Source organism: Agelaius phoeniceus, chromosome 1, assembly GCF_051311805.1.
Source record: "Agelaius phoeniceus isolate bAgePho1 chromosome 1, bAgePho1.hap1, whole genome shotgun sequence".
In the NCBI taxonomy this organism is placed as follows: domain Eukaryota; kingdom Metazoa; phylum Chordata; class Aves; order Passeriformes; family Icteridae; genus Agelaius; species Agelaius phoeniceus.
Genome location: NC_135265.1, coordinates 114,757,095 through 114,774,359, shown reverse-complemented (window position 1 = coordinate 114,774,359; position 17,265 = coordinate 114,757,095). Strand labels below are relative to the sequence as shown.

General features: G+C 37.0%; 1 protein-coding gene across 1 annotated transcript in view; it reads right to left on the bottom strand.

The window, feature by feature from the left end:
• RP1 (RP1 axonemal microtubule associated) overlaps positions 1-16,724 on the bottom strand; it is a 165,645-nt gene extending 148,921 nt beyond the window's left edge. Inside the window, exons 1-3 of the mRNA XM_077191277.1 lie at positions 16,086-16,724; positions 14,548-14,719; positions 1,635-1,798 (exon numbers count right to left, since the gene is read on the bottom strand). Of these exons, the coding sequence (XP_077047392.1) occupies positions 1,635-1,798; positions 14,548-14,719; positions 16,086-16,724 (975 nt within the window). The remainder of the gene's footprint in view (positions 1-1,634; positions 1,799-14,547; positions 14,720-16,085) is intronic.
• Between the last annotated feature and the right edge of the window lie 541 nt (positions 16,725-17,265).

Below are 17,265 nucleotides of genomic sequence, written 5' to 3'. Positions count from 1 at the left end.
GTTTCTTGACCATAAAACTTGTCTCAGTTTAGCATCTATACTGCTCCAAAATTATTTTTGCTCCCATATACCTCTAAGTTTCCCCCTACCCCTCCAGGAGCGTATGCCTTACAATTTTTTGGAAACAATTGTGTTTAGCTTTGATGCTTCTTTTTACAAAAAATTTCAATTAAATCAAGTTAAAAAGCTGTATTTGAAAGATTAGCTTTTGGGCAGGCTGGATGAATATGTCCAGTACAGATAACAGGGCACTGAGGGAATAACTTTGTGTGAAGGTTATTCAAACAACCTTACTATGAACTTAAGTGTAGAAATAGAAAGCTTATCTTCAAGGAACTGGAAGTACACCATCAGTCTTCCTTCCTCACTGTATAATTTGTTTTGTTATAATGTAGGCTTGATTTTCTCTCCCGTTGTTTTCCGTAGAATTAATTTTCATGTTTTCATTGACACTGTATAGATGGGTGTGAACTGAGCTACCTGTACCATGAATTTCCCTGAACTCAGTGTTATAAATGATAAAGAGGCAGAGCAGTGAGGGCAGACTACAGTTATGTGCAAATACAGTGCACTCAGAGAGCCTTTTCTCTTTCTATACATTTCAGAGTTGGTTCACCTTAATTTTATTCAGTGCTGTGGGTACTTGCCTAACAGGGGAATCCTAGATCTCAAACAATGGGACTGTCCTCCATATTTTTGCATTTAAAAGTCATCACAACTTTTAAATGGTGAAATTAATTTCAGTAATGGCAACAGGAAACAGCCAACAACATCTGTAGTGAAGAGGGTCTTTCAATCTGTCAGAACCTGCTTACTTGTTTCATCCACTCCTTTCAAACTGGCTGCTTTTGGTATCATGGATGGAGAATGTCATTCTGTATCAGGGGTGCTGGATTCTCCTGAGAAAAGGGATAAGAGCTGCACTCCTGCATCCCAAACATCTATAGGGTGACTGTGGCAAAGGTGACCTCTTCATCAGGGCTGGCATCAAACACCTTTTCTCAGAAGGGGAGTGGCTACACTGGATACTCATGATAGAAGAACCTGTTTGTCCTATGGCCCTGTAGCAGACACCTGTAGACAACCCCTGACAATCCTATATACACACACAAACTATGCAGATTGTGATAAAGGACCTAGTCTGGCTCACCTAAACCACCACCATATAAAACTAATTGAGGAAGAATTTGTGTAACTGGAAGCAGAGGCAGTTTCAGACTGTTTTATTATAGGTATAAAATTTGCCACTATTTCAATAAAGCAGCAGGTGTTTAACAAGGTTAAAATTTTACTCCATATCCTAATTCTTCACTTCCTCATTTAATTTTTAATATTGTAGCCCTGTTTCAAATTTGCAAACTAAAGAAGTATCTGTTGTATGTTTCTAGGTACTTTCTTGGGCACAATGCAAATAAAACAGTAGTTCTTCAACAGACAATAAGCATGTTGAATCAAATGAGCTTTGGATAAGTGATTGGGAAAGGATACTAAATTTAGCTCTACATTTAAGTCTTGTTTCTCATTTCTAGATATGAGCAACATACAAAAAGCTGCCATTTTATCACATAGAGTTTGAAATGTCATGCGATCTGGCAGGAAGCAAGAGGGCAACACAATGAATTTATATTACTTACTGTAAAGATGTCTTCATTGCCTCTCTGAAATAATTTTCCCTTCTCTCCATCAAGAAAAATAGGACCTGAACTGCCACGATCCCCATACAATGCAATATAAACCCTTGAGCTTGTTCCTGCAGATGGCACATCACTGGTGAGGACTGACACATTCCATTTCCTAGCTATCAAAAGATAAAAAGACTTGCTGAATTACTTAAACTCAAGATTCTTAAATAAAATGCATTTTGGTAATCAAAATTCTAAGTAATAGCATGTCAATGAATACAGAAATATGTGTCTCACAAAATTACAGCAGGCGGATAATGAATTTGCTATGTTTGGCATGACAAGAAATGTCAGGTTGTATTCATTTCTTTTATTCTAAATGTCCTTTATGACCAAATTTCAATGAATGTAGATCACCTTTCAAACACAGTTTTGAAATATTGTATTAAATATGGGGTTCTCCTTGCTTTGGAAATATCAGCTCTACTCAATGCAGCGCTGTGTAATGACAGCTTTGACACGCATCACTTTAAACATTAGGGACCCTGAAAGCAAATTAGCTCTGCTGAAAAAGAACTGTTTAAGAAAGGATCTGTATCTCTGCAGAGGTGTGATCAGCTACACAGATGTAGCAGCTTGTTTGGAACACACTGAAGCTTTACCAGCACAGGAAGGACTTTGATCTGTTGGAGAAAATCCAGAGGGGGCCAGCAAGCTGATCAGAGAGATGAAGAACCTCTGCTAGGAAGAAAGTCTGAGAGAATCAGGTTTATTCGGCCTGGAAAAGAGAAAGCTTCAGGGTGGCCTTCCAGTAACTGAAGGGAGCCTACAGGAAAGATGGAGAGGGACTATTTACAAGAGCATGGAGTAACAGGAAGAGGGGCAATGGCTCCAAACTGAAAGAGAACAGTTTTAGATTAGATATTAGGGAAAAATTCTTCACGGTGAGGGTGGTGGGGCACTGGAATATTTTGACCAGAGAAACTGTGGATGCCTCATCTCTGGAAGTGCTCAAAACCACCGTTGAATGGAGTCTAAGTGGAAGGTGTCTCTGACCACTGCAGTGGGGGTGGAACTAGATAGGTCTTAAGGCCTCTTGCAACCCAAACCATTCATTCAGCTGAAATTAGCTGAATTGAATTCCTTGTTTTGCTTTGCTTGTGTGTGCACCTTTTTCTTTACATATTAATCTTTATCTCAACCCATGAGTCTTCTCTCTTTTACTCTCTCCAATCCCACTAGTGGGGAAGCAAGCAAGCAGCTGAGTGGGGCTTAGTTCTGACTGGGACTAATCTGTGACACAAGGTGAGAAAATTTTATTAAATATTCCCCATAACTCTTACAGTGGATCAACATTGCAATTAGATTAATGATATTTTATATCATTAGTGCTATAAAAGTCAAGGTACTTGTTTAATAGTGATACATTAAACAATTAAATGGTCTTCTTTTCTTCTAACATCCTTATAATTAAGAGAAATATGCCTTATGCATTTCAGAAGATTAGCAGAAATAGAGAAAATCTTTATATAGGAGAAAACTTGAGAAAATGTCTGATTTTGTTGATAGATACCAAGGAGGAAAAAGACTTTTCTAAGTGAATTACAGCGATGGCTTTGGGACATGTGTATATAAACTAACCATGAGTAGGCTGAGGATGGAAACTAGAAAACATTCATGACAGACATTGGAAGCAGGAGTCAAGCTCTAGACCATCTCTCTAGTAGATGCTGTAATGACTACAGAGAAAAAGATTTAAAATGAAATTTAGTAATAACGTGGAATTAGTTATCTAATTGTGTAGTTTCCCTCTCACAAGCAGCTAAACTAGATAAACTGAGAGTCCCTGCAACTGTGATCTATATGTTATGTTGGCTGTTTCTTCTTAAATTACAGCAAGATAAAACTGAATTCCTTCCAGATGTACGGCATACTCTCTATAAATCCCAGAATGCTTGCTGAATGCTTTTCTATCCTATTAAAGTAGCTCATATTACTCCTCATGGTGTTCTTGCCTCTGTCAATCAGTATGTTCCTCTAGCATTGTGAGGTTCTCTCTTCAGCCTTCTCCAATCTTAACTATGAAAACAATTTTTTTATATCTGTGCATCCCAGACACCTGATATTCTCTATTTTTGCTTCAAGTTGCACCAGGGAGAGTTTAGATTGGATTTCAGATTGGATAGGAAAAATCACTTCACTGAAAGAGTTGTCAAGCACTGGAGGCTGTCCAGGGAAGCTGTTGAGTCACCAACCCTGAAACTATTTAGAAGATGTGTATATACAGCACCTGGGGACATGGCTTAATGGTGGACTTTGCAATTCTGGGTTAATGGTTGGACTCAGTGATCTTTTCTAACCTAAATGATTTCACAATTCTTTGATCTTCCCTGTACCACTAATGAATAGATAAACCCTATGACAGTATGGTACATCTCACTGTCAACCTTTTGTCCTGCTCTGAGGTGACCATTTTATTCCTTCTCTTTCAGTTAACAGAAATAAAAACCAAGTCTTTCAGCTAATATTCATTTCACTACTTACTGTGGTCTCTGCTAATTGTATCCTGAGGGAGTACTTCACATCTCATGTTTCGAGTGCTTAGTTTGCTCAGTAACCCTCAGTAACTCAGTAATAAGGATCTGATTAAAGGCTCCTGAACCTTGATCTGGAAACACTGAGGTGTTGTGAATGCAGCACAGAGTGCTGTGAATCCAGCAGAAAGACTGGGAATGTTGGAGAGATATATAGCTGTTAACTCACCTATAATTTAGACATTATTTACAGCACAGAGTGCCGTATGACATTCAGATGGATTCTAGCTATAGAAGAAAGGTTGCATTTTTCAAACAAAGGTTTTATTTCTGTATCAACATGTAAAGGGATGAAAACATACCATTGAGACTCTTCACTTAAAGCAGTTCTAAAACAAGTGAAGGAGGACACCAAAAGAAGTGGAGATGGACAGAAGAATGTCAGAAACAAGGGCAGTATAGGAAATAACACACAGCTATCTGGTGTGAAATACATTAGACAATACATCTTGCTTTAGAGTTATAACATTTGTTTATTACATAGTATACACCACTTCAAACAGAAATATAACATTCATTTAGGGGGAAACATATCAGCCACTGGACTTCTAAAAAAAACTGAGTCCTAGGTTTCCTACCTGTGCTACAAACCCCTTTTGCTTCACATCCAACTTCTACTTCCCTTCCACGTGCCTTCTGTCCCACACAGACACAATCAAAGCCTCTGGGCCAAGAGGAATTTGCATCAGCCTTTAATTAGGTCCCCAACCTGGATAACCAAAGGATCATGACGCAGGGCTTATCACAGCATGTACATACTAGTTATTCTAGACAGGGTCTTCAAGAGTACAGAATGGCCAAATTCTCATTCTCTACCTGAAAAGCAGCACCTTCTTTTTTCAGATATACCTCTGACTTCATTAACAATGAAGAGGGGTACTGTGCAGTATTAGGAATTAAAATCTAACCAAAAAACTGAAACACTCTCCCTAATCACAATATACATTAAATATTTTCCAATTTTGTGTGTTATATCATTTACTGAAAATTGTAAACCATATATAGGTGCTTACTACGTACATGCAGTATTAAAAAATGCTGTAAACAGGTATCCGAAATAACTCTAATAACAAATTGAAAAATCCTGGAACATATTGCATATGCCTTGGATTCTCAAAATACAACATATTTACAAAAAAAATCAAAGTAAGGAAAAAAACCCAAAACAAAACCACAAATACAATCTCTAAAGTATAGACAGAGGTTATGTTAGAACACACAACTAAAACTTTCAGTGTATGTAGAACAATTTAAAGAGTAAGTGGTGCTGTCTCAGAAGGAAATATGGCAACAGCAGTCAGGAAGTCCATTGCAAACAGTCTCTGTTCTCAGTTCCTAAATATGCCCCTTTTCTAGTGTCCTCTGAGTTAAATAGGCATCCTTATTTGGTGTCTGGATGATCCTACATGGAAAAATCTATTTACTTACATACATATTCTACAACTGGCCTTTAAAATCTCAAACAGCAATTTTATAATGTGTATGTATATAAAATTAACATGACTTCTGTTTCCTACTTGTTAGTGTATTACAGCATTTGAATAGTATTTCCTACTTTCCATTTTAAACAGATCTGTTGATTTTCTTCTGGGAAAAGCATTTCTATTGAAAGGCAGTTTTCAAACTCCTTCTCAAATATCCTGGAATATAAAAATCTTGGGCAGGTATTTCAAATTTCAGTTCTCAGTTGAAAAAAAGCAGCCAACATTTCTCTAAAATTAGATTATTAGTATGCCACTACCTCTTAAAAGATAATATTTCACAGAAAAACTGTTTCCTAGCCAAGAAATCATTGCCTTGGAAGTACAACTTTTCTTCGTATAGTGGTTCCCATAAAAAATTAATTAATATTTGTATTTCAGCACTGATATACAATTGTGACTTATTTTTATCAAGTTATTCACACTGGGAGTTTTACTGGTTGTGCCATACAGCAGTTTATTACGTAGTTGTTTTTTTTTTTCTGAAGATGTTTTCACTAATCTAATATAATGGAAATTCCAAGATGTTTATTCCAGGTCTTTCTCATCTTTACTGTTTCCACTGTTCATTGTAGAAGAGCAAACTACTTCTTCTTTGTCTTCTTCTGTAGGAAAGGCATTTTTGTTTTTCAGATTTTCAGAGGCTTTATGTTCAGTGCTATTTAAGGAAGTGTCACACTTCAGAAATGTTTCAGAGTGACAGGTTTCTGCTGAATCTGCCAACATGGGAGAACATTTTTCTCCAACAATGTAAATTAAATTTATTCTTAAGGTTTGACTTTTTTTTGTCTTTCCATTGGGTAGCTCAGTATTTGTGCCTGTGACAAGATCACTGGGTATGTGTTTGTATATACTAATTTGACAATTTCTGTCTTCCATGGGGTTTGGATTCATATCCTCTGTAATATGTAACTCCCCTGAAACATTTGTGTCTTTCAAAGTTGAGGATGTGAGTATCCCAAAGTTACTAATAAAATCTAAGGTGTTATCAGCATAAAACCTATTAAAGATATTATTGACAATCTTATTGATAGAGTTATTCTTCAAAGTTACATGATTATTGTCTGTCAGGTCTTGACCTGACCATTCTAAATGTTTACTCTTTTTGGCCAACAAATATGGACCCAGCTGGTTCTCAATATCAGATGCCTTTTGGTAGGCAAACCCTCTCTGTTCCTCATTAATTGGTGTTACTGTTACCATAAGAATTGGACAATGTTGGCCACATATTGCATGGAGTCTATCCAGAGAATCTTCTTCACGAAGAGCACTTCTATCAACATTACTAACACTGGTTGGCTGAGACTGTATGGTTACAGCATTTGAAGGATTTTCCAAAGGATGCACCTTGTTATCAGGTAATCTAAATTCTACAGATGAAAAGGCTGGAAAATTGGTGTCAGCCTGTGCGGAAGTAGAACCTACCATGGTTGATGGATTGGTCTTGTCTTTGTTTGGTGCAGGAAGGATCTTGCCATTGCGACTAGGTTTGCCTTTTGTATTTGACTCATCCTGAAAGGGGTCTGAATCACTATTATGAGGCATATTAAAGTAGCTGCAAAAATTTTCAGGGGGTTTTACCATGTCTTCAAGTTCTGAAGAAGGGATCTCATCAAGGGCAGGGTACTGATCCAGGTTGCCAAAGTGAGAGTATGGGACTTCATCACTTTCAATTGATGTTGTATCCAAATTACCATACATTCCAATCCGTTCAGGTGGTGACCTTCTTATCAAATGATTTTCTTTCAGAAGCCATTTGCCTTTATCTATCAATATTCCTTCATCTTCACTAGCCTGAATGCTAGGTTGACAATGTTGATTTGGAGATTCCCCTAAACAGTCATTAGCATAACTTGTCTCTTCTCTGTTAAGAGCAGATTGTGGTGTTGGTAAATGAGTATTTTCTCTTCTTGATATACTGTCATCTTTGTTTACTTTTAGTGGATATTCTTGTGATGGTAGTGAGGGATGTGAAAATCTCTGCGCAGAACAAGACATAGATTCTTGAGAAAAATAAATTATTTTTTCCCCCACTGCAGAGTGGAATCCTTCAGTATCCGCTTGAAATACTTTTGACATATAAGGAAATCCTTTATGAAAGTCGGGCTTAAAAGAAGCTTCTGTCTTGCCATAGAGTCTTTCAATAGTTCTCTTTACATAGCCAGTATTATAATGTTTTTCAAGTGCTTCCTCCCCACTTTCATTGGTCAAGTCACTGGATGCTCTAAAGTTATTATCACTCTCTTCAGTATCTGGTCTGTAATCTGACCAGTCTGAAGTAGCAGGACTTTTTAAGCATTTTTTTAATTGAGAGCTGTCAGAACACATTTTATTCTCCAGTTCTTCTACTTGCAACTTCTGTTCTCCTTCAGTCATGTCACATTCTGTAACTTGCTTTGATTCATAACGAAATGATAATGGAGAGACTGTAGATAACCTCTCAGAGGTTTCCTCAGATATTTCTGCATCTTCTTTGTCACCCTGTACAGAATAATCCTCATTATTATATTCTAGAGAGGTTTCAGCATCTAGTGTAACTTGGTTTTTAGGGGTTTTGTCAATATCTGATGAATTTGGATCAACATCCTCATCTTCACTTTTATCACTACTAACAGGAACAATGCCTTTTTCTCCTTCTAACTCAGAAGTATCCTGGTCTAAAATACAATTGTTATCATTAGAAGTTACACTATGAACTGTGGAGTTAGGTTCTACTGAAGATTCTGACTCTTCATTTGTGAATGGTATATCTTGAGTTTTTTCATATAGGCTACCAGGCATTTTTTCATTTCTTTCTGGTGTCTCTATAGCTGATGGAAGGCTACAGGTATTTGAATTAGTATTGGCAAATTCACCATCTAGTGTTCTGGGAGCAGTCATGTCTGAAGTCTCTGCTTCTTTACAAAGATCCCTCTCTGTATCAGAACAGCTTTCTGATTCCCCAGTTAATTTTAGAGCTTCTTCAGAATTGACACTGTCCATCACAGTACAAGGCTCAACTGTTTCTTCATGTTCATGCAAATGTGTATCATTTGGAATTTCAGATGTGGGCACATTCTCATGTGTGGAGCCCCGCTTTTCAAGTTCCTTCCTGAAGTGTACTAAGTTATTTTCTGTTGATTGTTGGAGATGTGAGAAGACAGCCTTCAGCTCACCAGCTTGTTCTATAGTTGCAGTTTGTTTCAGACATTTTAACTGTGTAAATATTTCAGAACAGCTACAGGCATTTTTTTGCATATCATCTGTGATTGTCCCAATCAAACTCTCTCTCAGATTCAGTAAAAGTAGCCAGGCTAAGAGGGCATTGGAGGAAGAACCAAAAGCTGCAGGAGAAAGATCCGAAAAGCTGCAAGATTTTCCAATGCATCCACTATGTCCTTTCTGCAGACCAAGCAAGGCTGATTGAAGTTCATGCAGCAACATGCTAGACATGCAATTATTCTGAACTTCAATTCCAATTTTCTCACTTACAATTGTGCAATCAGCTTGAACAGCAACTTCAGATCTTTTTCTTTGACATAGGTTGGTAACTTGAATGTCAAGTTCTGCCATGTTTTTATCATTGTCATGTGCTTCATGAAACAAATGCAGCTTACTATCCTGATGAAATTCCGACTTTAGTAAATAGTTGGCTTCTTCTAGTATAGATGTATTAGAATGAATCAAAGAGTCAGATAGTCTTTCATCTGAATCTTTGGCTGAGTCTTCTGAAATTCTCAATTTACCAATAGGTTTTAAAGGTTTTTTTGTTAGATTATCTTCAAGTAGATGCGTTTTTCCAGTTACATGCACATTATTTGTCATAAGTCTAGCTTCTTTTTCTATAGAATCATCTGTACTTTCTTTAGGAAAAGAACAGGCATTGCTATTCTCTACAGGCCCTTCTTTTTTCTTTATAGGGGGTAAGACAGAATTTGAGAAAGAATTTTTCAGCCAAGTTTGGACATAGTTTTCACGTGAATGCTCAACAACCTTCTCTTGAAAATCCTCCTGGTTTAGAGCCTCTAGTGTAATGACACTCTCTAACATATTTTTCTTATTTACACCTTTACCTAGATTTTTTTTCATCATCTTTTGCTTTTTCTCTTTCTTTGACTTTTCTTTTTCAAAGCTAAGATTTTTTGGCACTTCTGACAATGGCTTTGAAGTCACTGATGAATCAGGTGTCTGTTTGAAAGAACTGGTCATAAGGTGTGTGCCTTCTTTCTCAGTACTAAGTGTATCCTGACTGTGTTCAGATTCATTGTTTGAGGCAGCTGTCTTCAGACCATCTTCACTCTTTGCAGATGAAATGATACTGCTTTTTTTGCCTGACTTCAGTTTTACCTTGGCTAACTTCTTGTTATTACTTCCTTTTTTTTTATTAGATGACGGTGATCCATTTTGTTCCACTGAATCCTGGTGATCAAATTCATCTTCAAGATATAGGGTTTTGTCTGAATTGGCAGACCCATCATTGTTTTTTACCAAATATTCAGATCCTTTTTTCTGAGGCATTTCAGAATATTTATCCATAGTCTCTGTTGTGGAATCCTGTGTGATATGCCCACTTCTAATTATCCCTGAAATTTCTTGGTGCTTATCTTGCTCTAGAAAGCTAGATGATTTTCTTTTCTTCTTTTTCTTTTCGGTGAAGGATGATGCAGACTCGTTGTTCTCAATGGGTGTTGTCTTCATAGATTCAGTTGTGACACTGGTTTGATTCTCACTTTCAGTAACAGTAGGAAAGAATCCAGTTGTTTGATTTACTTTCTCAGTAGGACTCTTACTGCGTGGAGATGCCATCACTTTCATTTGGCTATGTCCAGCACAGGCTGAATGCACTGAATCTTGAGAAATACCTACGAAATCAGCAGCTTGGCATTTTATTTCTTCTTTTGACTGACATAATTCTGAATATGTAATGAAAGAACTCACTGATCTTTTTATTTGTTTAATATCACATGACCTATGGATGTGATCTGCTGTACCTGGCCTAGCTGTCTGGTAAGTTTTTGACAATGGCATGAAACCACTGATGTCAGCTTTGGAGGTTGATACTAAACTACTGTATGTACCTTGTTCCACAACTGATTTCTCCAATATATTCTGTACCAATTCATCCTCATTAGGCACTTCTAATGTCTTCCTGTTTGTGGTTTCTATTAACTCACTACTTTTGTGGCTCACTTTAAAAAGCATTTCTTCCTTTATATTTTCTGAAGACAGCTTTAATAAACCATTGTCACTCATCTCATTAAACTTTGGATTACTGACACTTGATTTTTTTCTGCTTGAATGAGCTACCATGCAATACTCAGATGTTTTTTCTCCATTCTGTACTTCCTCACTGTAGGAAAACTGTCCTATTGTCTTCTCTTGAACATCTTTCTCAGATACCAAGGTGACGCTTTCTACTACTGCTTTCTTTTGTCTAACACGCCTTGGCCCAGGGGTGGGAGGCCTATAAAAGCGAGGCTTGATATTTTCCTCAGGTACATTGCTTACATCTAAATCTGCAGAATTGTTCTTCTCAGAGACATTACAATCAGCAGTTTTCAAATCAGATTCTGATTCTTTTTCTGACACTTCCTCATTGGATTGCTGTAACGAGTCTTCCTCTCCTTTATTGCAGCTCTTCAAAAATGGAGCATCTTTTGGATTTATACAGTCTGATGTATTTACTTTGGATGAGCAGTCTTCCACATTCATTGCAGAAGAATTGCAGATGGAGACATTTTTGTTATCAGAAAGGCCAGCACGACTTACGGTGGTTGTCCACTTAATGGTTTCTTCCTCTTTAATTTTGAATCGAACTTTCATTTCCACTGTGATACTGCCATCTTGGTTAACATGAACAGACTTCTCAATGTCATCTTGATACTGTGCCACAGATAAGTCTTCACCAATAACTGACTGATTTCCTCCTATCCCATTATGGCTGTCAAGAACATAGGAAGAATCTGAGTTGTTATCATTTGAGTTGTTATCATTGCTGGATCCTTTATCAGAAGAAACTGAGAATATCTGAGATCTTGAACTAGAGTCCATTTCAGCTCTCACTACCCATAATTACATTGAAAGAATACAGATTCATTCAGTAGACAGAAAGTAGAGCAGGCAAGTACCATGGATAAGGATCCAGATGATGAGACAGTGGACAGGCAACAAAGGAAAAGAAGAAAGGAGAAAAATTAGTATTAAAGATGCTAATGAAGTGTGTTATTTTACATAGCTTTTTTTATTTATTCTGCATTAGAAAGTACAGAAAAAACCCCCATGGGTAATCTTGCTATTCATCTATGAAGTTTTCAGAGAAAGAAATATGAGAAAGTCTTAATAAAGAATTAAGCATTTAAACGCTTGTCCACTTATTTTTATTTTACAATAAGTTCTTTCTAATGCCAGAACTACAGTCTTATTTGAAGCTCCAAAGCCTAAAAAAAGTACTGGATGACCTCATTTTATACTTAGTTGAGAGCTGAGGTTGTCTTGAGCTTTTCAAAGGATTCATAGGTACTCACTTGTTTGAGTTCTGAGCTACCAGCTTTACTTCCTCTTCATGCTTTAGTGATCATTATATCACTTCCTCCTAGTTCTTACAGTTATCACTAAAACATGTCAGTCAAGGTTCTTGGGCTTAATCTAACGATCTACAGTACATTAGTAACTACTCTTTGTAATGTCACTGACATGTGACAAAAGGGTTCATATCCAATCCTCTGACCTTCTGTAAAGAAGGAAACATTGAAGTTCTTGAACTCCTTGTAAAATCTGAACTTAAATCATGTCATTCTGGAACACATTTATGTGTCTGTACTGTAGAAAATGTGCAAAACTCAGCAAAGCCTATGAGAATACTTCTAGACTTCAGTGATTTTTGAATGTGGCCCAAAATGTGTTAGCATACACAATATATTTTGATTACTCTGCAATAACTTGGGTCTTTTAAAAATTTTTTTCTTATCTCTCCCACATAGTTATCACTGAAGAGTTGAGAGCTAAAACAACATGAGTAAGAAAAAAGTTTTGCTGTCTTCTAAGGTCTTCTTCATGTGCGAGGGAAACAGTGCAGGTACACCCACAAAAAGGTATGAACAACTGCTACTGGTATCTAAATATATATATATATATAAATATATGATCCACCATTTAATAGATAGGTTTCACTTGCAAAAAGTATTTTAACACATATAATATTAACTTATCTACATTTCTTGAATTTAAGTTTGGTTTTTTAAGTGGTTTCACATCAATACTTTTACAGTAATATATTACTGTTATGGAAACATGTCTATAACTTGAGGCAAATGGCCTTGCAAGTTTCTCAAGCATATGCTTTACCATGAACTGAATAAGAAACAAAGGCTTGTACTAATTTTTCTAACACAGACCAGAACTTATTATTCACAAAGTAAAAATCTCACCTTCCCTGTCTCAGGAAATTGAATTGGAACAAAGATCCTGAAATTTCATTTTCCATGCTTTCATTTCATCAGTGATATCTCCTACACCCCATATTTTTTAAATTCTCAGGTTAAAGACAAAAAGAGGGGTTTTTTTCCTCCCTCCTTCTGTGATTGCTGTTGACTAAGAATTAGAAGCAGGAGATAATCATATTCAATAACTCAGGTTTTCTACAATTGCAAGACTGTCTCAAAGCAGAATCTAGGTAGGATTTTTGTTTCTGCAGATCTTTCATTCTCAAAATGTTCTTATTCATTCTCTCTTGACTCATTAGTTATGCTCTGCAAACAGGTCTCAAGCTGTGCAAGTCAAAGTACGTGAAGGCTGAAAAAAACTTAAATTAATAGCCTGGTGGGGAGATAATAAACTGCAAGGAATGTGAATGGACCTCCCTCAAGAAAATGGAAATCAAATGTCATATATTAACGTGCTCCATGACACTGTCAGGGTTACTGTGGAAAGTCCCAGTACAGTAACAATTACAGTGTTCCTTGGGTTCTCCAGTACAGCATGAAGCTGTAGCAAGAGTAGGCAGTACTCTGGATTAAGGAAGTTCCTGCAGACAGCACCTCAGCCCTACAGGATGCTCTAATGTCAGGAATTCCCACAGGATTTAAAGCTCTGGTACTGCAGGATTTTGTTTCCCTTAGGCTATTCATCTAGCCTGACTTCTCTCCAAGAGCTCCTCATGTTCTGGCTCATCCACTGGCCACTTCACACTCTTCCTGATCTTATCAGTGTGATCCTTCCTGATCCTTTTCAGTGGAGCAACTCAGTGAGTAACCAAAGAGAAAGTACATATTTGTGTATCTTTTCCCAAACTTATTAAAAAGTATATATAACAGCCATGAGGATCTAGGAATGGACAACACTCTGTTTAGGCAAAAGCAGCTTCAAAAACATGATGAATTTGTGAGTGGATGGATGCTATACTAATTTTCCTATTTATGCAACAAGAGAAGAAGAGTAAGTCATGACAAGCCAAACCTCCACTTGTTAAGTTCTGAAAACCAAAGAAAAGTTTTGCCCAAGCAATTCAATGAGACCCTGAAGTAGCCTGAGGTTTTACTTTTACCACTGTTATTATTAATTCTGACAAAAAAATTAATAACAGTGGCAATCAAGTGAATTAAAGTGAAGTATACTCATAAATTTTCATCCATGTTCTAAGTCTATCAGAAACAAAATATGCATAGTAGGTGAGTACTTAGCAGAAACTTGCATTTTAAAAAGAAAATTAACACTTTGATCTTTCATAAGCTTATAGAGGAGTCACAGAAGATATAAACAGTTTCAACTGGCCTTTCTGAATATCCTTGATCCTAGTAAGATTGTCACTGTTTATGTCTTATGCTGAGAGAGATAAACAAATTATTAAAATACAAATTAATTCAAAGAACTTACTCTTTTCACTTTCTGACTTGGCATTTGCTTTTGGGTACACACGATTTCCAATTCCAAGCAATCTAGCAGGTCGCAAATACCCAAGGGACTCATAATTGCTTGGTTTAAAAGGCTCTCTCCCCGCTGCGACTACAGCTCCAGAGCACAATATCAGGGCCTGAAGATTAGGAACCTGGAAAAAAAAGTAACATTAAATTCTCTGCCTTAGTAACCACCAAAAATAATGTAAGAGGTTCATCTCTTTCAAGCTGTAATATCTTCACTCCTTAGTCTCTACATTCATTTGCAGCAGACTATTAAATATGCATCACAGCATGGAATTAATTTTTCAATTCCTATAAGGCAATTCCTATTTCTGTGAGGATGTATCTAGTTATATGAATATAGTGGATAATTACTTCAAGAAGCAACTTGATCAAAATTTTCTTAAACAGATCAAAATTTTCCTAAAATTTAAGCGTTTAGACATGTAATTTTGTTTCATTGTTGCACAGTGACTGCTCATAGTCATGAAATATGAATATGCATTTGGAGGTAGGTATACATATGAAGACATGGAGGAAAAATTTAGAATACAGCGCAAGCAGTTGACTCATACTTCCACAAAGGAATAGGACACCACCATAGAGCATTGTACTTTGGAAAAGACCTCTGGAGGTCATGTAGTCTAACCCTCTACTCAGAGCAGATCTGACTGGATCAAAATGCTCAGAGCCTTGTCTGACAGTTTTAAATGTATGTTCCAAAATATATTGCAAATTAACACTTACAAACTGTACTTCACTAACTCGTAGGTAATATGGACAGTTTCCCAACCTAATATACAATTTCAACAAGTGAAGGGCAAGCAGGAGATTTCTTTTGAACTCTTCCAGTTCTGCACAGATTTCTCTTTCTAGATATCTGCTAAGTGTAACCATAAGTGTTTTTCTGTGGTTAAACAACAGACAGAAAAAACACTGAGATGAAATTATACAGACAGCATGTGAGACTAAAATCTGAATTATTAGGGCTGCACCATCCGAGTTTAGAGGTACAGAACTTGGTCCATGGTTTGAAACCACGATAGGCAATCAGGTGTCAGAGTTCCAAGTCATTAATAGCAAACCACTCTGCATTTGTGCAATGATAAAAATGCATGTAGACATTAGATATTCCCTACCATGTTCTAAAACATTAAGAATCCCAGATAAATGTCATTAAGACTAAAGGAAGATCTCACGTAAATGGATAAAAGTACAGAATTGGGAGCATGCCTTTAAAAGGTCTGAGTAAGAGGAAAAAAATTGTTTTTTTCTCTTTTGCTTAAAATGAAATGTGTCCTCACTAACTTCTCTCTGTTCACAAGATTCCAGTATATTTCCTCCAAGCCAGTAGCCCTTCTGAAGGGGGAAAAAAGCATAGAAGGTAAACATGAAATCTAGCACATCAGATCATACATCAGGACCACGTTTCAATCATGGACACAACTTCTTTTTTATTTAAAATATGCTAGAAGAAATCATAAAAAAAATGTCAGTATTCATCCTTTCTCTCACCTTTCTGCCATCAGTAGTATAGAGCTTTGCAACTGGATATTGCATTAACTCACTCATATAATCCAGAAAGGCCTCAAATGTTTGTGTATTTTTCTTTCCCAAAACTATGGTGCGCCTAAGTCTTACATCCCCATTTTTGAAAACAAGCATCTTTTTGGGAGTTGTTATCCTGCTTTCCCGATGGCCAAACCCATCTTCATTCTGCCTTGCTAATTGCACAGCTCGCCGACGAGCGCTGACAGGCCTGCTGATCTGCCAGGGCAGTGGCTTTTTGCTGGCCTGTTCCAGGTTGATGGGTTTCATTTTCCTCTGATGGGAACAAATATAGGATTTTCCATCTTCCAGATCCTCCAAATTGGTGATGCTGTGTCTCCCTCTTGGTGTACTAATATTCCTCACTCCAAAAGGTAACGGGACCCGTTTGGACAAACTGTCCAGCAAGGCATCAAACGTCTTGTAAGACCTGCTATTAACAACCATTTTGATTCCATTAAACTGGGGATCTCCGCTTTTATAGAAACAAATCCGTTTTGCCACAACCGGTTCGGTAACGTTGAAATGGCGCGCAGACAAACTCTGCTCACTCTCGGAGGAGTTTGGATGATTTGCTGAGTAACTGCTTGAAGGTGTTTCACTCATTTTGACAGCAATCTGGAAGAAAGAGGAGATGGATGTAAAACTTCCTCTGTGACTGGTAAAAATATGATCTACATTTTGAAAGGTGCAGGAAGAGGATTTATGAGTAACCAACAGCAGCATGTTGTGCCAAAAATCGTTGGATTTAAATGGATTCAAGCTGTTATCACTAAATTCCACAAAGACTCCAATACTGTCAGATTAACTAAGCATAGCTCTACTTGCAAGTATTCCCAAAACTCTCCAATGTAATTTCAAATCTCTTATCATTTTGGTACAAGAGACCTTTTCTTAGAAGGAGGTGGTTTGTCAGTCCATCCTTTCTTGAGCATGAAGCTGATGATATTTCACATTTAAGATATTTAAGAAAAGTCCTTACTAGGAGGGAGCAATTTGTGCTATAATATATGCCTTTTTTAGTCCAAAATAGCTAAACAGAAAGACAATGCAATTCAGTCTGATCTTATATACTAGTTTCATACCAAGGCAAAACCATGGAAGTCAAAGAAAAGTCTCCTGATTTATGGAACTGTAATCTATACAA